Source organism: Amphiprion ocellaris, chromosome 8 (genome assembly GCF_022539595.1).
Source record: "Amphiprion ocellaris isolate individual 3 ecotype Okinawa chromosome 8, ASM2253959v1, whole genome shotgun sequence".
Lineage (NCBI taxonomy): Eukaryota > Metazoa > Chordata > Actinopteri > Pomacentridae > Amphiprion > Amphiprion ocellaris.
The window spans coordinates 32,760,338-32,784,563 of record NC_072773.1 but is presented as its reverse complement, the minus strand read 5'-3'; the positions used below and the strand labels follow the sequence as shown (position 1 = coordinate 32,784,563).

At 40.5% G+C, this 24,226-nt stretch overlaps 2 protein-coding genes across 3 annotated transcripts; one reads left to right on the top strand and one right to left on the bottom strand.

The window, feature by feature from the left end:
- The first annotated feature begins 858 nt into the window (after positions 1–858).
- Positions 859–20,445, top strand: sort1b (sortilin 1b). Its single transcript, XM_023289720.3, has 20 exons — positions 859–1,507; positions 3,499–3,558; positions 3,749–3,822; positions 3,911–4,013; positions 4,125–4,286; positions 4,516–4,589; positions 5,475–5,524; positions 6,956–7,083; positions 7,542–7,686; positions 9,584–9,739; positions 10,066–10,172; positions 10,330–10,432; positions 10,563–10,734; positions 12,686–12,876; positions 12,991–13,180; positions 14,473–14,589; positions 15,499–15,607; positions 15,711–15,823; positions 15,979–16,108; positions 18,234–20,445. The coding sequence occupies exons 1-20, from the start codon at positions 1,232–1,234 to the stop codon at positions 18,246–18,248; spliced, it is 2,475 nt and encodes an 824-aa protein (XP_023145488.1). The 5' UTR covers positions 859–1,231; the 3' UTR covers positions 18,249–20,445.
- A 924-nt stretch (positions 20,446–21,369) lies between these two features.
- Positions 21,370–23,354, bottom strand: ngrn (neugrin, neurite outgrowth associated). 2 transcript variants are annotated; one of them, XM_023289729.3, is made up of 4 exons: positions 23,216–23,354; positions 22,932–23,120; positions 22,696–22,806; positions 21,370–22,085 (listed from the first exon to the last, which is right to left on the bottom strand). In XM_023289729.3, exons 2-4 carry the CDS (start codon positions 22,988–22,990, stop codon positions 21,497–21,499), a joined length of 759 nt encoding a protein of 252 aa, XP_023145497.2. In that variant the 5' UTR covers positions 22,991–23,120; positions 23,216–23,354; the 3' UTR covers positions 21,370–21,496. The 2 variants fall into 2 exon arrangements, with proteins under 2 accessions (XP_023145497.2, XP_023145496.2); XM_023289728.3 differs by having other exon boundaries at positions 22,932–23,344.
- Between the last annotated feature and the right edge of the window lie 872 nt (positions 23,355–24,226).

The following is a 24,226-nucleotide window of genomic DNA, read 5'->3' as shown; positions in this document are numbered from 1 at the left end:
TCAATTGATTATAAAGACTAAAAACTAAAGCATGAACTTGAAATTTCACTAATATTATTGTGTATATAAAATCATTTTTAAAACAGAAGTCCGTATAAAGTTGTATTTCATTGTCACTAAAGAATAGAAATGCTAATTTTCCCTCTATAGCCCTCCTGTAAGGTTCATTTCTCAGGAACAGCACTGATATTCCTGCATCAATATGATGTTTAACTATCCAAAAATGGCAGAAACCACAAACATTCCAATAAACACTGTTTGTATCTCATTATTTACTCCATTACTAACCATTACAATCAATATTTAGTGCAGTGGTGTTCTTCACCTCTCACAAATCACGGTTTAAAGAGGATAACTCACTCGTTTTTCATAAAAAACTGTATTTTAATTTTTTAATGTACATTGGAAGGGCTTACATATAAAATACAATAATTTTACATGACACTGATTTTTTTGAAAATGTATTTTACCTTTAGATTTTTTTTCTTTTTATGGACTTAAATAAACACAAGACACCTCTTCCGTTTAGAAGAAGTGGAATGAACCATTTATATTTTCTATGTTGATTCCACATTTTAAGGCGAGCAGAAGAAGTTTCATACTATAAAAAATACTTTTAGCTATTTTATTTATTTTATTTACTTTGAAACGTGTCACCATAACAGGAGGTTAAATTAACTGCAGTCTAGATGGTAGTATTGCTCAACCTATCTTGACAGTCTTTGACAGCTAATTATGCGGCTTTCCTCTAGGCCCTGCCTCTTTACAGTCTAACCAATCAGAAGGGATAGTAGGTGGACCAGAAAGGAAGCTCAACCAATCAGAGCGACCCCCCTTTGAGTGGAGCGTTCCGACCTGCAGACACAATTTCAGTAGTCGTTATTACACTGTATCATGTAAGCTAAAGGAGTTGCACCGCGAATAATTGCTGTTAAAGGCGCTAAACGGTCATTTGTAAAATTGCGATATTTTTTCCCCACCTGTTTTGGTTTCGCTGCTGAGCGGTGAAACGGTCGGAGGCTCGAGGAGGCTCCGTGTTTTTAAAGCCACAAATAGTCGCTGTCAGGAGGACTACTGTTTTGTTGATGTCATCCGCGGCAGCGCTGTAGCGACCTTCAATTTCTAGGCAAGACCGGCATAAACAAAGACTCGTTTTTTAGGGGGGTGGGTTGTTTGTTTTTTTCTTCTTCTTTCGCTGTTGTGTTGTCTGTCCGTGACACCGGCGGAGAGGATGGGACTTTTGCTGCGCGGTATCCTGCTGTTAGCCGCTTGCACTTTCACCACCGGCTCGGATTTTCTGCCGGGATCCAAACCCTCCGGACAGTCGGTGTTCGTCAGGCGGTCCGGCGGCAGCGAGGGCAGAGCAGCGAGCATCGTGAAGAGGTCCCTGCCTGCGTGGCTGGCTCCATCCGCGAACCACCGGATAAAACGGAGAAGCGCCGAGCAGGGCGACTCGTGCCAGTCTCTGCAAGGATCTGACACCAAGTTAGCAGACAACACCCACCGGGTAAGTTACCGACTGAGCTCCCGTTACACTTAGCACGTCTGACAATTAGATGAACCCGGAGGAGATGATGCGCAGGTGCTAACCAGGTGAGGCCTGATGAGCTGCTCAGTGTCACCAGAAACCTTCTGAGGGGCTGTTTCCATTCACCTGTAAGTGGAGGACAGCGCACAAAATACCTCCTAAAGAAATGATTTCTTTTGCTGCAAGCACAGTTTGGTGCAGTGAAGTACAATGCACCCTTCTACCTCTCCATAGGTTGCACTAATGGCCATGACCTATATTTTATTCCTCTCAAGCATGCAGCTGTATTCTGCCTTTAACTCTCTTACTTGTATCTGCCTGGCTGGGAGTGAATCTGCCTGGATGTTGACAGGAAAATTGGCCCAGGGGAATCCATGTGACCGGCTGTGTGGTAGCTATTTTGTAATTAAAAGCTGTGTTTGTGTGGCAGGAAGTGGGTGAGGATGCAGACACGACCACAGTATTTTGTCGTGGAGCACAGAATTTAGCACCTGAATTCTCGCAGCTTTTAAACTGCATGATAATCTCCACAGAACAAACGAGAGACTGGCTTCAGCAGAGTCCTGTACTGCTTTGTTTGAATGCCTCCTCGCTGACATGTGATCAACTTTGCATTGCAGTCTTTGTACACTTGGCCTTAGTAATCTGAGGTCAACAAAATTCCTCGAGGCTCAGCCTTACTGTTCCCCTGAGGTTACTGCTGCAGGTCCCACCAGTGCTGTAGCTGCTTAGATGATGAGCTGCTGAAAGAGATCTGCCTTGAACCTGATTGTATGAAGACTAATAGGGTGCTGAATGTTATTTGGATGTGAGACTTTTATGAGAGGAGAGAAAACGAAAGTGCTTCTGTTAGAGCCACGCTGATAAATTGACTTGTTTTTCACAAAACTATAGCTGAAAAATCTAATTGTTCGACGCCCACATAGCTCAACTGGTTGAGCAGATGACCCAGAAACTGGGGTTATAGTCTCCGAAGCAGCGGCCTGGGTTCGATTCCAGCTCACGGCTCTTTGCTGCAGGTCTTCCCCCCATTCTGCTCCCTACTTTCCTGTCTGCCTCTCTACAGTAACTGTCTAATAAAGCCAACAAAAGGCCCAAAATATCTAATTGTTCGACTTGTAAGGCTGTACAGTGGCGTGGTGCAGCTAAAAGGTCCCCGGTTCATGTGTCTGCCTTCCAGGGATCTTTCTGCATGGAGTTTGCATGTTCCTGTTCATGCGTGGGTTTTCTCCTGGTACTCCAGCTTCCTCCCACAGTCCAGAAATATACTGAGGTTGATTGATGATTCTAAATTGCCCGTAGGTATGAGTGCGAGTGTGATTATTTGTCTGCATGTGTAACTCTGCAACAGACTGGTGACCTGTCCTGGGTGTCCTCTGCCTTTGCCCCAAGTCAGCTGGGATAGACTCCAGCACTTCTGCAACTCTAATGAGGATTGAGTGGTGTATAGATAATGGATGGATGTTCAACTTGTGGCATTCAGAAGTCTCCTAGAATCAGCTGGATTGAGGCCTTGTGTTTCCTGAAATGCTTGTCTGTTGTGATAAGTGGTGCTTCACTTTGTACAGTTTGTCATGTATGCTGGAACACACGATAAAGGGCGACACGGTGTCAGCCAAAGCAAAAATACACCCTCTGGAGGCAAAATTCACAGATACGATTTGATTCCAGTTGAGAAATGTGTCATCAGTTTGTCCCTTTCTGATTGTTCTTCTTTTGTGATAAAATTTACACCGTCATTCAGACAAACTCCTGGTTTTTACATGTTTTTTTTGGCTTTATTTGATAGGCAGACAGGAGAGCAGGGAGAAGACATGCAGTAACGGGCTGTGAACTGGAATCGAACCAATGCTGCTGTGTTCATGGGTCGCTCGCTCAACTAGTTGAGCTATCTGGGCACCCAGAGGTTTTTGCATGTTTACTGTGCATTTTACATGACTTAACATGTTTCTATTTTTTATTTTTCTCAGTATACCTTCAATGACCTGAGCGGCTCGGTGTCCCTGGCCTGGGTTGGAGATGGCACCGGGGTGAGTGTTGAACTTGCTCTGTGACATCTCTCAGACAAACTTGGCTGGATTATTCAGTGAACTGATTGTAAATGACGGGGTAGTCTGCCTTCAGAGATTACATAATGAAATCCTTCACATCAGGCTCTCATGCACATTAATAAGTGATACTTGCTCCACTTTCCTCAAGCTGAACCTCTGTACTTTGCAGGTCATCCTGGCTTTGACAACTTTTCAGGTGCCCTTCTTCATGATCAGACTCGGACAGTCCAAACTCTATCGCAGGTAAGTCTTATGGTCTCACCTGTTAGAAAAAATGCCTTGGTTGGTATTTGATTTGCTTTTAATTCAGCTAACACTACTTCTCTGTCAGTGAGAACTACGGGAAGTCATTTCAGGATGTGACCAACCTCATCAACAACACCTTCATCAGGTCAGAGTTTGGCATTGCCATCGGCCCCGAGAACTCAGGGAAAGTAAGATAATCAAGTACTCGCCACATTTACTTCAAGCAGTCATCTAGAGTTTTTGTAATGCTTCTATGATGTTTGTTGATTGTAAAGAAACTTTTGCACCCTGGCTTATAGGTAATCCTGACCGGAGAAGTATCTGGAGGTCACGAGTCTCGGATTTTTGTCTCTGATGACTTTGGAAAGAGTTTCACCCACCGGGACCTGCCTTTCATCCCCCTGATGCAGATCGTCTACAACCCTGAGAGCTCCAATGTGCTGGTAGTCCTCAGCAGCAGCGTAAGTAGTAAATATTAAAGATACACACATCAGTATATCACATAGTTACTTTAAGAGAGCAAGCTACCTGAAGTGTGTGTTTGCATAGAGGAAATGTGTTACGTGGCTCTGTGTGGTGTTTGGTGTCTGAGAGCAGGTTTAGTGTGTCACACCCAGTATGACCCATGTAAACAATGGGTTCATTGCAGGCGAACTGTGAGTTAATATTTAATTTTTTTTCCACTCTCAGAATGAACTGTGGCTGTCTGAGGATTTTGGCAGCAACTGGAAAAAGATCCATGACATGGTGTGTCTGGTGAAATGGTAAGAGACGAGTCAGTGAACAAACACTGGTCTCATTCAGTATCCCCACGTCTTCAATGAGATTAGGGAAATGTGGAAAACCTGATTCTCTTAATGTTCTGGCATGCGGCAAAGAACTGATCGTTTGTCCTTTTTCAAATCTACAACAAACAAAAAACAACAACAACTTATTTCTATCCGTTGATACTTAAGGTTAGCCAAGAAAGATGCAAGATTTTAGCACTACAAGACAGAATTGTTTCAGGTTTTTCTCCAGGACTTTTGTTGCTGCACCTTTGTCAAACAGGCAGTAAATCTGGACTGCAGTCGATGACTGTTTAACTGGCTGTGTTGTGGCTAAGCCCTCATGGCACTCCTGGTTTTTTTGCATGCACTTCCTTGTTTTTATCACTCAGTAGCCTTTGCGGCTGTAAATAGCTCTTTTGTTTCTAGTATACGGCTGTTTTGTCAAGGTCACAGTGTCTGAAATAGGCCTATGTACTAAAACAATATTCCTGAAACATAATCTTTTATTGCTATCCCAGAAGATGCTGATTTGAATCGGCTGCAGAAAATTGGGTCATATTCAACTAGGGCAGGAGTTTTCTGAAGACAAAACACAACACTGAAAAGAAAGTACATATTTAGGAAGGGCTGGGTGTATTTGATAAGCCATATCTTGTGACTTTCACAGTGAAGCAAAGCTCACAGTATTATGGGAATAGATTATGAATGTAGAAAGAATCCTGGATGAGACCTGATTTCCTCCTTGATGTAGGATTGCTCCTCAGCATCTCCCACCCTGGCTTTGTTGCTTATTGAGATATAAAGCACACAGTTGCATCTGTTTTGCTCACATATCCCTGATTCTGTGCTTTTTCTCCACACTTTCCACTCTGCTTCTAGGGGAAGGAAAAATACCATCTTCTTTACTGCCAGCATCAACGGATCATGCAGTAAGTGATCCCCTTTCTATCCATCCATCCATCCATTATCTATACACCGCTTAATCCTCACTAGGGTCGCGGGGAGCTGGAGCCTATCCCAGCTGACTCGGGCGAAGGCAGGGGACACCCTAGACAGGTCACCAGTCTGTCGCAGGGCTTGATCCCCTTTCTATGCAAGAAAATAATGATCAATCACAACCTCAGCACAGATGTACTTTGACCTCTTTGAGGAATACCGTACTTTCCGGACTATAAGCCGCTACTTTTTTCTCACGCTTGAAACCCTGCGGCTTATACAATGATGTGGCTAATGTATAGATTTTTACGGGCGAGCTTCATGCCATCAATACGTTTAGCCTCGTTACATCAGAATGAAATTACCGAACAGGTCACAGTGGAACAATGAAACTGTTCGAATTAAATCAAACACACTCATACTAAACTCTTCAAATCAGTCATTTTGCGCTTCATGCACACACCTTCACCATGGAAAACACACGAAAAAATGCATATGATGCAGATTTTCAGTCAAAGACAATCGATCTGCCTGTCGAAGAAGTAAACAGAGCTGCTGCACGTAAACTTGGCATCAATGAATCGATGGTGAGACTTTGGAGTCGGCAGCGTGAACTGACTTAGTACGTTTTACTGCCATGTTACAGGCACTGTTTGGAAAAAGCATTTATTTAATTAAAGGTTCAAAAAAAATTCTTTCTGTGTAAATATCTCATGTTACAACGTGGACACCTGCAGCTTGTAATCAGGTGCGGCTTATATATGTACAAAACTTTTTTTCTTTTTAAATTTAGTTATATTCAGGTGTGCTCAATAGTCCGGAAATTACAGTAGTATATGAAATATTTCCATCCATTATCTATACACCGCTTAATCCTCATTAGGGTTGAGGGGGGCTGGAGTCTATCCCAGCTGACTTAGGGTGAAGGCAGTCTATCACAGGGCCACATATACAGATAAACAGTCACACTTGCATTCACACCTACGGATAATTTAGAGTTACTAATTAACCTGAGCATATTTTTGAACTGTGGGAGGAAGCCGGAGTATCCAGAGAAAACCCACACATGCACAGAGAGAACATACAAACTCCATGCAGAAAGATCCCGGGAAGGCGGAGATGCAAACCAGGGATCTTCTCGCTGTGAGGCGAAAGTGCTAACCACTGATCCACTGTGAAATATAATGTTTATGAAATTTTGTTCACACGTTTTCAACAATTTCAACAAAAAATATTGAAATGAAAAATAGAGTCAAGATAACAGATAATCCTCACCAGGTAAAGCAAAGTATTCATCTCTGGAGCCTTATTTTCATGATTTGCCCTTTTTTTCCCCCTTAAATAATACATGCAATTTTACCTATGCTTGTACATTTGTATGCATTTGGTTCACTTTCATTTCTAAAGAGTGAATTTTTTTGCAGGTGATCGAGGAATGTTGAAACTGAGGAGGACGACGGACTACGGTAAAACCATCAAGACTGTTGCCAGTAAGATCTACTCTTTTGGCCTCGGTGGACGCTTCCTCTTTGCCTCTGTGATGACGGGCAAGGTCAGTATACAGTAGGTTAAATCAAGGCCATATAGAGACAAGAATAGGCAAATTATTGATTGCTTTTATGGTTGTAACCCTTTTTCAGTTTGAGTATATATAGAATACATATTCTTCTATCTCTGTGAGCAGTGTAAAAGAGAACATTATAATGGTGCATAGAAGGAAGTATACTTAGAGTCATAACTGATAGGAAAAAGATCAAAACTTCCTCCTGGATTCGTCAGCCTTCATATTTGAATAGCTTGTTAAATATTAAATCCCTGGTTAGCTCATGTAGGTACCGTTACATTTAGGACATGTTGTGTGCTTTCTTTTTATCTGCTTGTGGATATTTAAATATGATCGAGTTAATTTGCATGAGGTGATGTGGCTCCAAACTGGGCCAACCTGTTCTCATTCCCTCTCTGTCTTTTCCTGTTTTTCTTCTTCTTTCCTCGCTGCCCTTCTCTCTGCAGGGTACCCTGAGGATGATCCATGTCTCGGTGGATCAGGGGGAGACTTGGAACATGGCCCAGCTGCCTCCCGTGGGTCACGAGCAGTTCTACTCCATCCTTGCAGCGAATGATGAAATGGTCTTCATGCATGTTGACGAGCCAGGAGGTCAGTCCACGCAGCGTCTTCATCCCTTTATTTATCATTGCTGTTGTTTAAAGGAACGATATTGAGATTTAGCAGCAGCATACAGACACCGTTGTGGGTTTTCCCATGTAGAGATTTGAATGCAAAGCATGCTTATTACGTGTGCTTTAGAAAAATGTAAACGCAGCTCTGTGACTTGAAATACAGGTTTTACACTTTAACTTAAAAATGCTGAACTGAACATAGACTGAGCTAAAAATATAAACCCAGCAAGTAATATTGAAAATATAGAAAAGTATTTATTAAGTTAAGTATTTATTGTTCAAACACACCTCTCTGCAAAACAATGATGTCATGAAAACTTTGTACTGAATGATAATGGACAGATGGAGAGTGGGGTCATAGACTAGAAATCACAAGTCAGTAGTGAGTCACACATCTGCGACACGGACAGTTAATGAGGTTGTTGATGCCGGCTTGGCAAACTTGGTAGAAGTTTTGGGGCGACAGGATCACATTCAGAGCTGAAACAATTTCTTTGACAACAAATGGTGGCTGACTATGGCGCTAACTAAGACGAAGCATCCAGCAGGTCAACAGCCGTTCTCTTCTTTCTCTGTGGCCTTGAGTTGCTTAATTACAGCTGCATTTTAAGGTGTTGTTTTATAGTCGCTGCTTAAAGGAGTGTCTGTGTTCTGGCCACACTATCTGATCGTTGTGATTTAAAGCCACACCTGACTAAGATGTGGATTAACCTGAGTGGTGGTTGAGAATTTGTCACCAGTTATGCAGCTCAAACACTTGATTAACTCCAACCAGAACAATAGAAAAGAGATTCATAACTTCTTCTCTAAATCGGAAAGGAAGACCATTTGCATGCTGCATTTATATTTTTGTTCAGTGTAAATTAGATTATATTCGATCTTCTTCTTCTTCTGTGTTAATTTTGCCACTTCTGACTCATCAAAAGAAGCACCATTCATGCGAGCATTGCAGGAAGGGATGGCCTTCTAATGTATCTGGGTCAATATATAATTGCGGGACTTTTTGTATCATAGTTTAATTTTTTGCTGTTTTCAGGCCTAAATTCAACATGGCCGCCTATAACCAAACACCACATGGCATTTTTACACAAAGATTCTTCTAAATATTATATATACAGTTGAGTAAAATTGAAATTGAAAGTTATTTCTAAAGATATTGTAGTAAACCTGTTGACTACTTTATATTAAATAACTCAGAAAGCCTTGGAGTCTGGCCAGTCTTTTCTTCAGGAGGAAATGACATCATGTGGAGCAGGTCATGTGATCTGGAATTAACACACTTCCTTGAGAGGTGTTTTTGTAATGGGCACTTAATTGAAAGTGATTTCTGGGACACAGATACAATTTGTTATTTTCCATATAAAATTTGATATATTGCCAAAAGAGAAGTATCTGTCATGACTGACAAACACAATCAAAACTATTTCTAAATAAGCTCATTTTATTATTGTTTTACTAATTAGACGGTGGTTGATATCAAATTCGGACGGTTATTTAGTTGACATTTTAGTGATATTCAGTCATTTTTTATTAATAAGTGATTGTGTCCATAATAAATATGTAATTTGTAAAGACATGATCATAATGAACATAAAAACATTATTTCTTTATTTTTAATAAAACTGTATGCAAGATATATACCATGTACTTCAAGTCCCTCAATTATATATTGACCCATCTGTAGTTTTGGGGTGATTACCCAAGATTAGCGACTGATCTTGATAACGCTCTTTTGGCTGAGAGGAAGTTTGTTTCTGCAGGTCTCTAATGCTGGTGTGTCCACATACTTGCACCATATAAATAAATAAGCAAAAGTGCCTCATTTTCCATCATTTTATTTATACTATGTGTCATCCTATTTTTTTTTTCCACAGATACAGGATTTGGTACAATTTATGTATCGGATGACCGAGGCACTGTGTATTCCAAGTCACTGGAGCGCCACCTTTATACCACCACGGGGGGTGATACAGACTTCACTAACGTCACCTCCCTGCGAGGAGTTTTCATCACCAGTGTCCTGGCTGAAGGTAGCTCTATTCATGTGTCTGTGCTTAGACAAAGGAGCATCAACACATGCCTGTACTCAGATTCCCATAGAAACACACACACATACGTATTACTTCTCCATTACATACCAGAGGGAGGGTGTTAGGTAAATATTTAATTAGCTGTTCAGTGTTAGATGTGATGTCTCTCTGAAGGGACTGAGTGAATCATAAATGTCTCCCATCACCAGCTAAACCTTGCAGACATTATAGGTCTTTTAGAAGCCACACTGTTTCAGGACAGGAGCTTCCACTGAATTCCTACAGTCATCTGTAAATGTTGTGTTCTTGTCTTGCTGTTGTTGTAGATAGCTCTGTGCAGACTGTGGTGTCCTTTGATCAGGGAGGGGAATGGGTTCCTCTGAGGAAACCTGACAACAGCAAGTGTGATGCTACAGCCAAGGACCCAGACAAGGTAAAAATCAGAAGAACTGCTGTGTCTGGAGAGAAAAACAAAGTCAACCAGTCTTAATGAAAACTGTGTGTGTCTGTAAGTCACTGAGTCATGTTAGATTTGATCTGCAGGCTGATAGTATAAACAACCAGATACTGAATCCTGCTTGTGTCTACAGTGCAGTCTCCACATCCACGCCGCCTACAGCACTGCAATGAGGCTGAACGTCCCCATGCTTCCTCTGACTGAGCCGAACGCTGTCGGTCTCATCCTAGCTCACGGTAATTCACAGATCAGAGCTCTCTTTATGAGCAAAGTTGGTTTATTTTTAATATAAACTGGAAGTTGTTCATCCTGGATATGGAAGCACGTTGTTCTGTGGTCTCTGAACGTTTCTGTCTGTTTCATCAGGGAGTGTCGGCGATGCTATCTCAGTGATGAGGCCTGATGTGTATGTGTCTGACGACGGGGGCTACACCTGGATAAAGGCCCTTGACGGACCCCACCACTATGCTTTTCTGGACTCTGGAGGACTCTTGGTGGCTGTAGAGCATAGCCCCACCCAACCTGTCAACCAGATCAAGTGAGTTGCACTTAGAAGGGGGAGTTGGGTCTGACCGGTATTGATTGATTTTATTTTCTAGCTGTATGTATTCTATAAGTCTTCTGAAACAAAGAACCCATATTAGAATAGAACAGAATACAATATATACTTTATTGATCCTTAATAGGAAATTGAATTGTAACAGCAGCATGTTAACATAGACAACGGAGGCAACAGAAAAGGAGGAGTGAGGTGAGGTGGGACTGAGCTGACGGAGGTCCCAGAGCTGGTGGGGGAGGAGCAAGCTTCAGAGGATGAAGGTAGAAGTTTGGATTGAAGAGAAGTTTGGGTTGGAGGAGGAGGGTGGGAGGAGATGATGGACCTGGTCTCTCCAGTCTGAGCGTGCGCATTAGGAGGAATGTAAACAACAATGGCGACGATCACAGTGAACTCTTGTGGCAGATAGTATGATCTCAGACTAACTGCTAACAGTTCGATGTCCTGCTACTGTTCTTTGATGGTAACATGTGCAGGGTTACACCATCTGTCATTCACAAGCAGAGCAAGTCCTCCACCTCTCCACTCGTACAGTCCGGAAGTCTCTGATTTTGGTGTTATTCTCGGTAATACAGTCTTTCAGCAATGTTTCCATGTAAAACATGAGGCTGCTTTCCTGGTAGAGCCTTTGGCTCCTGACGAGTGTCTCAAGCTCCTCCATCTTATTACCCATAGAGTGAACATTTCCCATGATAACAGACGGAAGAGCCTGTCTTTAAGCCTCTCTCCAAACTGTCTCTTCCTTCCTCCTGTTCCTTTTTACTCCAGCTCATCTCCCTCTATGTACCTTCTGTAGTAATTCCTCTCAAATATCATGTCTCGTCTCGACAGTTTGGAGAGTTCAGCGAGATCAGAGGTTCCTGTTAGGAGTAAACAATAGCCGGCTGGCTCTGTTGCTCCGCAGGTAGAACTCCACTGAGCAACGGTCTTTTCCACTTCATTTCCTCTTCTCACTCCTCCAAGATAATCAAAAAAAGGAGAATTAAAAAACACTTAAATCACCAACGATTGTATAAAATGTTTGGCATCGAGAAAAAAAACACTAAACTGAAAAACACAGGACTGAAAAGCTGCCGTAACAGGCTGCCACATCACTGACGCCTTCTTGTTTTATTTCTCTCATACTTCACATTCATGCGGAACCTCCCTTCAATTCCAGTCAATTTCAGCTCCTGCCTTCATAAAGCCACTCTTAAAAAGCCCTCCTCTGATTGGTCAGATGGCCTGACAAAAGCAGCTATGCATCGTATCCTCAGATCTTCAGTTGTAAGTACAGAGACTAACAGAAGCAGCTCTAGTCGCAACTGCAAGCGAGTTGCTCCTTCTTTGTTTTAGGGTGTGCCAAACCAGTTGCCTTATTAAGCAAATGTGTCACGTGGTGATGTAAATAACTAACATAAGGAAAGCCTGGACATAAAACAAGGCTTTTCAGTCAGGTAAGGAACAGTGATTTCTGTGGCAGAGAATAACTACCTTTGGCGTGGACTTCAGGTTTAATTTTTTGTGAATTAAACAACTATATAACACACTAAAGGGAAGGAAAACAACCCAAAAAGCATAATATGGGCTCCTTAAATGGAAATTCATTGCAATAAGCCAGACATTCTGACTAATCGTAGCAACAAAAGCACAGGTGTTACTTAAAACATGAATGATGGCTCAGTTCCATACAAGTGTCCCAGCAAATCATGATAATGTGGAGTGAGTCAGCATGAACAATACCAGAACCCTGAAACTAAATGGAGCTTGTCATTCATTACTTGATCACACTGTGGAGAAAAAAAAGGTCCATTAAGTTGTCACTTCAAGAGTTGACAGTTAAGTCTGTTGGATTTTCTTAAATACTGTTTAAAGAATTATCCACTCCATTAAAGACTTTGCATAACTTTTCAACAACAGCGTGTCTCCTCTGTTTGTCTTTGTGTCCTGATAGATTTTCTACTGATGAAGGACAGTGCTGGGGCGTGTATAACTTCACCAAAGATCCCATCTACTTCACTGGGCTGGCATCAGAGCCGGGCGCTCGCTCCATGAATGTCAGCATCTGGGGCTACAGAGAGTCCCTCCTCAGCCAGTACTGGATCTCCATCACCATTGACTTCAGGGATCTTCTCACCAGAGATTGTGAGCGACACGCTAAAGACACAATTTTAAAATGAATTTGCAGATATTTTGTTAATAGCTCCTGCTTTGTTTGAGATTATTTCTTAATGCGGTTCAAATTTTTGCCTTGTTCAGGCCAAGACGGGGACTATGTACCGTGGTTGGCCCACTCTGACGACATCAGTGACCCGAAAGACGGCTGCATGCTGGGCTACAAAGAGAAGTTCTTGCGCCTCAAAAAGGATTCTGTTTGCTATAATGGACGTGATTACCAGGTGGACCCCGAGCCGACCCCATGTCCATGCACCCTGGACGACTTCCTGTGGTAAGACTTTCACAATCCAATGACTCAGTGTAATTAAATCGCATCTTGTTAAATAATGTCAAACTTGTTTTTGGTGACTAAGAACAAGCCCTTTGTGCTGTGCTTCGGCTTCAGTTTAAGGTGGAGGCCAAAGTATCTCCCTGCAGTATAATTACTGCTAACTGACTGTAAATGTTTTCACTGATAGCAAAATTATTGTAGAATTTTTAAATTTGAATCAGAATTGGTTACAGGAGCTTATACAGTGGTCACTCGTCTGTCGCGGGGGTTACGTTCCAGATGGAAATCTGCGAAGTAGTGACCATATTTATTTTATTATTTAGATATATTTTAAGGCTTTATAAACCCTCCGTTCACACCACAAAGCAACACTATGCACAGCAATCAGATGTCTATGTGAAATGGACAAGGAGAGATGCTGAATGCTGCTACACACAGGGGACTGATGCTCTAGTCACTGAGTCAATCAGCGCTGTACGCTACGCATTCTATGTATGTTATATATTATTTTTATGTTTTAATTATTATTTTTAATATATGTTTTATATTGTTTTCATTTTTTTTTAGGCTAGAAAATGCTTATTTTACCGTAAAAATAATTAAAATAATGTAGCAATCACAGAGCCGGTCGTTATGACTGAACTGTTGCGCTACAATGCACCATGGGAGTTCTGGGTGTTGGGGGTTTAAATGTCATTATTGTGGTTTATGTTAGTGTTCCAGTGTTGTTAGTGTTTTATTGTGTTTTTGTGGTTTAGTCAGCCTTGTTAGTTTGGTTAGTGTTATGTTGTTAGCCGTGAGTGTGAAGTGTGTTTGATGACTTCCTGTCACATTTTCTACGGTGCTCTTCTCTGTGTCAAAATAAAAGCATCTGCCACTTTCAGAGTGCATAAAAGGCAAATGTCCATTCTCCAATGTCATTCTTCAATGCCACTTGCCACAATAATAAATATATAAAAATACTTATATACTGCAAAAACCCGCAATACCAAATGCAATTTCAAAATCTGCGATGCAGTGAGACCATGAAGTGAACCGCGATATGGCGAGGGACGACTGTATATATGCATTGGATGCAGTCTAAAAAGGAAAATCTGTTGGCGATTAAACTTGTGAAAGCATCCTGAAGTGGACTTTTTCTTTAAATGTAAAAATTAATTGTTGCTTCAAATTTAACTCAGTGTGTTGAAAACTGAGCCAAAAAAACTGGTCATTTACAGTAACAGCAGTGAATGTAGGTTTGTTTTTTCTATCCTTGCTTACCATTCTCACCATCATCTGACTCTTTGCAGCGACTTTGGATACTACCGTCAAGAGAACAGCTCTGAATGTGTGGAGCAGCCGGACCTGAAAGGCAAAGTGCTGGAGTTCTGTCTGCACGGCAAAGAGGAGCAACTGCAGACTAGTGGGTAAGACTCCAGCTCCAGCCTGTAAACCCGAGAGATTTCTGCTGGTTAGTATTGTTGGGTAATAGTATCATCCCATAAACAGACAGTGTCTCCGTGCCACTGTGTGTTGGGTAACATTTACTGTACTGGTCCTCTCCACTGATCGCTGGTGCCACACAATCTGCCTTAACCTGTTTGTAATTATGTAGTCCGCCTAATAATTATCTTTTTTGTGACCAGAGTCTTACTTAAGCGCTAATAGTGGTTTAAGGCTAATTCTTGTGAAATAAGTCATTGTCAGTTTTTTGTCGTCCAATTATTTCTTTGCAGTATTTAAACAGACACCACCCTAAGCATAGACAAGATTAAGACATATTTTACACAAGGATGTCATCCACTGCTTCATGTTATGGTAGGAAAAGTAAGAGAGGTTTTGTCAGATAGAATGAGGAAGTCTTTGTCATGCTGAGAGCAGTTAGAGGAAGCAGAAGGAGGCGAGAGTGAGTCTGATGTTGTGGATGACTCAGAGTGAATGCTGAGCAAAAGCACATTTTTTGATTTGTATTGTTTGTCCCACTGCACACGTACTGAATTAACAGAAAAGGAGTAATGGTTAGTTATGATGTACAGAATGTAGGTGGGTTAAGCTGCTGTATTCACACACGTTCATTTATATGAAGTTAATTGTGATGATGACTAAAGTAACTGTAAAGATACGATAAGTACAAACTGTGATTTTAACATTTATCAGAGCCAAAGTAAGCACACAGTCAATTTAAAGTGTCACAAATGTTGTTATATTTGTGATGTTTTGACCAAAAAATCTGAGTCTAAATCTCCTTATCAGTCAAAACCGTGCACAAACCTCCGTCTGACAACCTCTGGACTGAGAGATCTTGAATTCATCAGTGTGTTTTTTTTCACCCACAGCTACAGGAAAATCCCTGGAGATAAATGTGAGGGAGGAAATATGCCTGAGCGTAAAGAGATTGACCTCAGTAAGAGGTGTGTCAGTGACCTGGTAGGCCCAGAACTCCTGGTCAGTATCTCGGAAGACTTACTGAAAATGTCATGAATATAAATGTATTCATACCTGTTCCTGTACTGACATATTTTAACTCTGTCTGCTCTTGTTTTTACAGGTAGACGGTCACTCCTCCAAGTCGGTGCCCATCGTGATCACAGTCATCGTCATCATGCTGCTGAGCGTCGCAGCAGGGGTCGTCTTCGTCAAGAAATACGTCTGCGGTGGCAGGTTAGTGGGTTTTTGCACAAATAATTATTTAACATTTCACTACTTACACGAGTATTCAATGTCCAGATGACAAACTTTATCTTGCCTGAGATTAAATCACCATCTTTTAGAAATGTTTTTGAGTGACTTGATGGCGTTTTGAATGTGCCCTGCAGGTTCTTGGTTCACAGGTACTCTGTGCTGCAGCAGCACGTTGAGGACAACGCCACCGAGGGGATGGACGAGCCGCTGGAGACCAACCACACTCACAACGGCAAAATCGAGTTTCACGATGACTCAGACGAGGTACAGTGGACGTCTTTTGCTCCCTCATGCAGAAACATAATAATACCGGACCCACAAAAGAGAAATAATTTAGCTTCACAGGGAGTTCAAGTTTTCACAATAAGGAATGATAATTACTGTTAATTCAGCAGCTTTTATCTGAGAACAGATAAAAAGTTTGGAGTTAAGACTGTCTGAGGTTAATGAACACAGAAATAAAACTTTGCCTTTCATGGGCCTCAGCGTTGGACCGTATTAAACAACAGGAGTGATACAGTGAAGAAGCCTTACTGCTGTGTGGAGCTAAACTTGTCATATATAGATATCAAAGATGTAGAAGGGAGCAGAACTAAATAATGATGGCATCCTTGATTAACATTTTTAACATTAGCGGTTCTTTATCTCATAGATTTTTTGATGTAAACATTTCACACATAATTACATTTAAATGTTTTTAATTTTTAAAAACATAAATGCATTTTTAAAATATTTCTGACTAGAGTTTTCAAGAGGAGGGGAAGAGAAGTGGTTAGGATTAGGATTCTATTTAGAGGCCAAGAGTTTTTAGAGCTGCAAGCAGTTTCAAAGCCCTTTTTTAAATTGGCTTCAGTTTAGCAAAACAATCCTAAAGAGGGATTCATTTGAAGCTTTTCGTTATGAGATTTGCAGTGAGCCTACCTCCTCGTTTGAATGATGTTTTTATATTTGTCCTTTACTTGCTTCCAAAACTGTTTAACACCACCAGGGTTGAAGCTGAAAGAATACGGCTAAACTTGTCTTAACACAAGGAAACACCGAAGCAACACGTTATGTGAAGGTTTAAAACAGTTGTAATTGTACTCAAATGTACTTGTGCCTCAGTAATAGGGGCAGTGATATTGATAAACCTGCTAGCCTTTGCATTCAAACAGTCTTCTTATTTGTTCAGTTTTACTTTCTGCTTTGGCTGCTTTGGCTGCGTTCCTTTTAGTGTGGATTTAATTTTAGACTCCACATATCGATTTAAGAGGCTGCACAGTGGCTTGGTGGTTAGCACTTTCGCCTTGCAGCTAGAAGATCCCTGGTTTGCATGTTCTCCCTGTGCATGTGTGGGTTTTCTCCAGGTTCTCCAGCTTCCCCCCACAGTCCAAAAACATGCTGAGGTTAATTGGTAACTCTAAATTGCTTGTAGGTGTGAATGCAAGTGTGATTGACTCCAGCCCCCCCCCCCAACCCTAATGAGGATTAAGAGGTGTATAGATAGTGGATGGATATCGATTTAAGAATGTAGTTCGTTTTTCTTGTGTGAAACATGCGGCTCTAGACCTGCCGATGTTTATGATTGGTCATCTGCTTTTCAACCATAGACTTTATTCAGTCTTTTACCAACTTTGCCCCTTTTCTGTGAGACTCGTAGCCAGATTTGGAAATCCTTAATTGACTTAAGGAGTTGATACTGGATGCAGGAGCCATATTTCATTTTGTTTTTGTAATTGCCCACCCAAGACCCCAGGGGCTGTATTTCTTTTACCTGAGGCTGATGGCCTGGGGTCAAATTAAGGTATTTAGCTAATTATATGATTTGGTTCAGGTGTTGTTGGATAGAAACTGGGATTATTTCAACTCTTATGAAGAATCCGTTTGTTTATTTTTAGTTGAGTGCACGTCAAAACTCTCATATAGCCGCCATCCACAACCAGTAGTGCTAAGTAGAGGACATAGCCACTACCCCGGATATCGTTTTGATATCTGGTTTAATAAGTCTAACAACCACAGTCACACGACGGTGGGACTGAGGTTGAGGTTAAGACTTATTGAAGCCAGATATCAAAACGATATCCGGATATTTTGAACTTACTTTGTAGTCTGAGCCCCAGGTTAAGGTAAAGAAAACACGTTAACATGAAACAGACTTCACTCGGTGTCCCTCTAGCATTGTAATCTAACACCAGCCTTACAAAAATGACCTGGAAATGCTAACTTGGAAACTAATCATTTTCACGTGGAAAAGGCATTTCATAGTTTAGACTACTTAATGTGGACAGAATCTAGGTCACTCAACTAACCCAGTTAGGTGTATGTGGGTAAACATACCATAATGGTTTCTTGTTTGCTCACCTGTGTTGTCCTGGCCTCACTGGTATGCTCTGCTGTTATCTCTGCACAGGATCTGCTTGAATAACCGGTACAACCTGTCATGCAACCAAGCAACTGGTTTCCTGTCCACCCCATGGCTGGCCGCTGTTCCTGTCACTCTTCGTCTCCGGTTACTTCTTGCTTTTCACCTTCTTGTATAAACTTTGGCCTCAGCTCCAGACCAAGAGTCTGCGTCGCTCCGCTATCATCAGTGAAGTATAATGAATGTACGGAGGCTTCCTGGGACTAACGCCGCAGTCGAAGACCATGAAGGAGGTCTTGTAGTGTTGTGCTTCAGTTATCGATTCTGTTGAGTGAGTTTGAATCTCAGAGTTATTTATTTTAGGGAATGAAGAATGAACGCAGTAATTTGAACTGCTGACAGAGCCAGAGTAATGGGTTTTAAAGAAAAGCTAGTTGTATAAATCCACCATTAAGGGTCCTGCTTCTCCCCTCACCTGGGGGCGCTCCTGGAAATACTCCTCACTTCTCTTGAAGATTTATATCCTTTTTCTCATGCACTTGTACATAGACCTGTTTGTCTACTGTCATTTTTGACGTGGTATCAGTCTGGTAGGTGTTAAAAAGGTTGCAGTTGGTTGCTGGCTAATAACTCTCCCAGAACACTTGAGTCTTAATCCCTACTGATGATAAAGTATTTCCCCCAGATGTCCAAGAGTTTTTAAATTTAAGGTTTTTATCCTCACCAATCAGACTTTTGGTACGACTTGGCACTGAAATCCATGACTGAAGTAATAAAACAGAAGTGGAAATGGCAATATCCATTCGGTTTGATAGCAATAACGTGTTTAGTTTTAGTATATTCACTATATTGTCCATGCACATTAAACAATCCTATTGCCTGTCATCTTCAGTTTGATGAATGGAAAAATGTCATTGGGCAAAACCCAGTCTATGTTAATGTCCAGGTTGGTGAAGTGTGTCTGTTTCAAGACAGGATTTGCTTAAACCTTCCCCTGCAGTGACTAACTGCCTAAAGCACAAGCTCCTTTATATGAGAGTTTGTAAGAGTTTGTAGTTGAACATTTTTCCTAAACGTGACCTATTGTGATAAGAATATTAATCACTGTAGTCGAATATAAGTCGTGTTTGTTATAATTTGAGCAGTTTTTTACTAACCAGCTTTTAAAATTATGTAAAAACTGACAAATTGTGGTTGAAAAATGTTCAGAAATGTCAGAAAAAATTCTAGTTTGATAGTAAATGTCTGCAGACGTTTTTTACAACACACTCAAATAACCAAATGCATCAACATAATTTGGTGTTGGAACAATAGCAGCAATGCGAAAAAATAATCAGTTAATGTAAATGTTGTATAGCAAAATTACCACTGTAGCCTACTGAAAGACTTAGCAGACACAGTTAACTAAGCTACAATGCTGCGCAAGACTGTTTTTTTGGGTGTTTGAGGTGAAGTAAATCTTATAAAATAACAGGGTTATTGAAAGTTTCTCATCTGTGTCTTTTATAGTGAACTGCTGTTTGATTCTAATCAACCTCCTCAACAAATCTGTCTTATCATGTGAAGTCTTTTACCTTTTCTTTTAAACATTTGTTGCACAATTATTTGTCCGTCTTGTGTTTAAATATGTCGTTTTCATGCAGGTTTAATTTATTTGTGACAAGCTGGTTCAGAGTGCAGTAAATTGGATGTGGTTATACAAGTGCCTGCTGTGAGGATCTGATGTGTGGCCAGCATCTATTTACTGATCATTATTTATATCACCCAACATGTAACCAGTTTAAATCCAGTACATCGGTGACACTCCTGAGTTGCACTTGTTGCCTAGAATGAATTGTTGAGCAGTAAATGTCTGTTTAATCTGAGCTCCTACTGAACTGCATGTTACCTCTCAATGATAATTAAATCCACAGAGCTTTGTAAAGATAAAAAATGGTCGACGACAACCTGGATACTGTGATACTTTGACAAGAGAGTCAACTCAAATAAAAAAAAAACCCAAAACACAAAAGGTACAGGGTTATTTTGAAGTCGCTTTACACTGGCAGAGACCTGAGTTTGAATTTAATGACCGTTTATTGCATTATTTGAGGGTAACACATTTTTCTTCCAGTTTGAAACTATGCTGTATAAATGAATAAGTCATTGTGATGGTTCTGTAAATATACAAGGGTACACCTTTATATCTGCTACGTTTCTCTTTTCTGTATATTTGAGGCAATTTTCTTTGGGTTTGCAAATAAATTCTTATGTTCCTCTATTTTTGTTTCCCAATATTTATTTGTCATTGGCAGCTAAATGAAAAAAAAAAGAAAAAATTGAATTGCAAATTACTCTCAGAAAGTTTTTTGTTACAGCATGTCTTAGTCTTTACAAAGTAAGTTACTAAAACACATTCTGGTTGTGGGAGAACTGCAGCAGCTATTCCTCAGGTATGAAACTCAGCATTAATATCATCTGGGTCAATATATAATTGAGGGACTTTTGAAGTCCATAGGATAAATCTTGCTTACATTTTTATTAAAAGTAAAAAAATGTTTTTTATGTTCATTATGATCGTCTCTTTACAAATTCCATAATTATTTATTATGGAAACAATCGCTTATTAATAAAAAATGACTGGATATCACTAAAATGTCAACTAAATAACCGTCCCAATTTAATAGCAACCACCTTCTAATTAGAGTTATTTCATATAAAGTAGTGTGTGAGTCATGTGGATTTATGGCATGTCAACAGGTTTACTACAATATCTGTATAAATAACTTTCAATTTTACTCAATTGTATATTTATAATATTTAGAAGAATCTTTGTGTAAAAATGCCATGTGGTGTTTGGTTATAGGCGGCCATGTTGATTTTAGGCCTGAAAACAGCAAAAATGTCAAATATGATACCTGTCAACTATGTTACAAAAAGTCCTGCAATTATATATTGACCCAACTATCTTCTGCTTCAGCTTACAAAAGCTGCATTTTTCAGGTTTTACTGGCATATTTCCATATTAATTTGCAGTAGCAGTTTATTCTGTATTTCTTTTTCCTCTAAAAGTATATTTTTCTGTATCTTAATTTCTATATTCCTGATTTGAACAGTAAAGATATCAACAAATCAATACATGTAGGTAATTAAAATACAAAATAAATTATTAAAAAATAAAGAGACATAGTTTTAGAAACATACATGAATGCAAAATATTTATTTATGTTTTTCTTGTTTACAGCCAAAATTACAATAATCTCTTCATTCAGTCACTGAGCTGATTATTAAACATCAAATACATTCAGTTGGCAGTTTGACACACAAACTCTTCAGATTCTATACAAAAAGTTTCCCTCACCATCAAAGAAGTCATTCCCTACTTGCACCGCAGGAGAGGCCTTCTCCATATCCATAAACTCTTCAAGTTCCTCCTCTGTCAGCACCTGTCCATCCCAGCTCTCTTCATCCTCTTCATCCTCCTCTGTCAGACTGCTGTCAGTAGCTCTGTTGTCTTCAGTTAATCTTGTCGCTGCAGCAGCTTTACTAACACCAGCTGTAACCTGGAGGGGCAGGGCAGTAACGGGGACGGGACTTTTAGCTTGGAATCCTGAACCTTCACCTTCAATCATCTGAGTCTGCTGAGCCACAGGAACCAAAGCTCCTTCTGTGCTTCCAGATGGCAGTATGGTTTGTGTGCGGCCCCCAGGCAGTTTCAGTCTGTCCTGCCGTGTCCCAGCACCTGAAGGCAGCACCTGCTGACCAAGTCCGGCCATTACTTTAGCATTCTGCTTGGCTTGTCTTTCAGGAGAAGGGACGAATTTGCTCCTGAGGACTCTGAGGATGACATCGGGTGTGACGGAGAAACCTTCAGCCAGACGCTCCACTGTCCACTCCTCTGGCTGCTCCTGCTTCAGATATCTGAAAATAGTGGAGAAGGGCCAATATATAATTGAGGGACTTTTGAAGTCCATGGGATATATCTTGCATACATTTTTATTAAAAGTAAAAAAAAAAAAAAAAAATAATGTTTTTTATGTTCATTCTGATCATGTCTTGTAAGGCTGCTGTAGGGATGTACGGGGTTAGCATGTCTAAAATACAGACAGGGGCCTGGCGAGCTTTAAAAATGATCAGTAAAATCTTAAAATCAATTCTAAAACAGACAGGGAGCCAATAAAGAGAAGCCAGAATAGGGGAAATGTGATGCCGTCTGTTAAAACCAGTAAGAAGCCTAGCTGCTGCGTTCTGGACCAGTTGGAGGCGGGAGAGGGATTTCTGTGGAATGCCAGATAAAAGGGAGTTACAGTAGTCAAGATGGGGAAAAAAATGAGGGCATGGATGGTTTCTTCAAGGTCTGACTGAGGGAGGATTGGTTTGATTTTGGAAATGGTTCTTATCTGGAGAACTGGATGACTTTGTTGCTGTGGGCGGTGAAACTGAGGTCAGAGTCAAATAGAACGCCTAGATTTCTGGCAATGGGCTTTACATAGTGTGAAATGTAAATATAATAGTGCTCTCTCTCTCTGACCTGATCTGCTCAATAGCACCCCAGGTTAACTTCCTCTGTGGGGCTCCTGGTGTTGTCATCTTCCTCCTCAGGATGTGATACTTCACAGTCCTTTGCCTTTTCCTGCCTTCACTGAAAAACATGGGAGTTATTTTTTTAGAGAAATTTTTTAGTTCATACACTTGCTATTTTACATTAGAGTTTTTTTGTTTGTTTGTTTTTTTTTACACTGGAATGATAGTCCTGTTGAACCTTACTCCACCAGGGCTTGAAACTTGTCCTCCACATCCTCCAGGTCCAGCTCTCCATCAGACATCTCCTCTCTGTGTCTGCCTCTCTCTCTGCCGTGGGCGTTGTTCTGCCCCGGCCAGGCTTTGCTTACACCTCTGCTAGCAAACCGACAGCTGGTTACGGGAACCGATGTGGTCACTGAGAGAGCCCCGAGCCTGGACAGGAGGGAGAGGAGAGACCGAGCCATGCTTGTTTTTAATTTTTAGCTTCTAAAGCTGAGAAGGACGCTCACACTGTCGGATAACTGTACCTGAGCTGTGTGCTGACAGAACTCACTGTAACGCTAACTAATTTCCCTGTACTTAGCTATTAGCAGATGTGAGACCTTGACTAAAACAAGATGCTACTCCGAGAAACACTTCCGCAAACCTCGCGTCACGGAACAGAGGCGGCGTGGTGCTGCCAACTAGCGGCGTGGAGGAGAACTAGCACCTTAACTACTGGGTCAATATAGAATTGCACGACTGTCACATAGTTGACAGTTTTGCTGTTTTCAGGCCTAAAATCAGCATGGCCTCCTATAACCAAACACCACATGGCATTTTTACACAACGATTCTTCTAAATATTATATATACAATTGAGTGAAACTGGAAGTTATTTGTAAAGATATAGCAGTAAACCTGTTGACATGCCATAAATCCACACTTGACTCACACACTACTTTATATTAAATAACTCAGAAAGCCTTAGTTAACAATTTGTTATTTTCCATATAAAATTTGATATATTACCAAAAAAGAAATATATATCATGATTATCTCAACTTAACAAAAAGAACACAATCAAAACATTTTTGAATGAGCTCATTTTATTATTATTTAGAAGATGGTTGTTATTAAATTGGGATGGTTATTTAGTTGACATTTTAGTGATATCCAGTCATTTTTAATAATACATGATTGTTTCCATAATAAATAATTATGGATTTTGTAATGACATGATCCTAATGAACAGAAAAAAATCAGTTTTAACTTTTAATAAAAACACATGCCAGATATATCCCATGGACTTTATAAGTCCCTCAATTATTTATTGACCCACATATTCTATTCTATTCTATTCTATTCTATTCTACTTGGCCATTAAAGCTGATTCTGATTCTGATGTTCAGACCTGCACACAGACATACACACCTGCAGACATCCACTTACAAATGTTAAAAACATATCTTGTTCTTGCATCAGAATCAGAAAAAACTTTATTTATCCCCGAGGGGCAATTAGGTGACTTACTATCTCATAATTATGACTTTACATCTC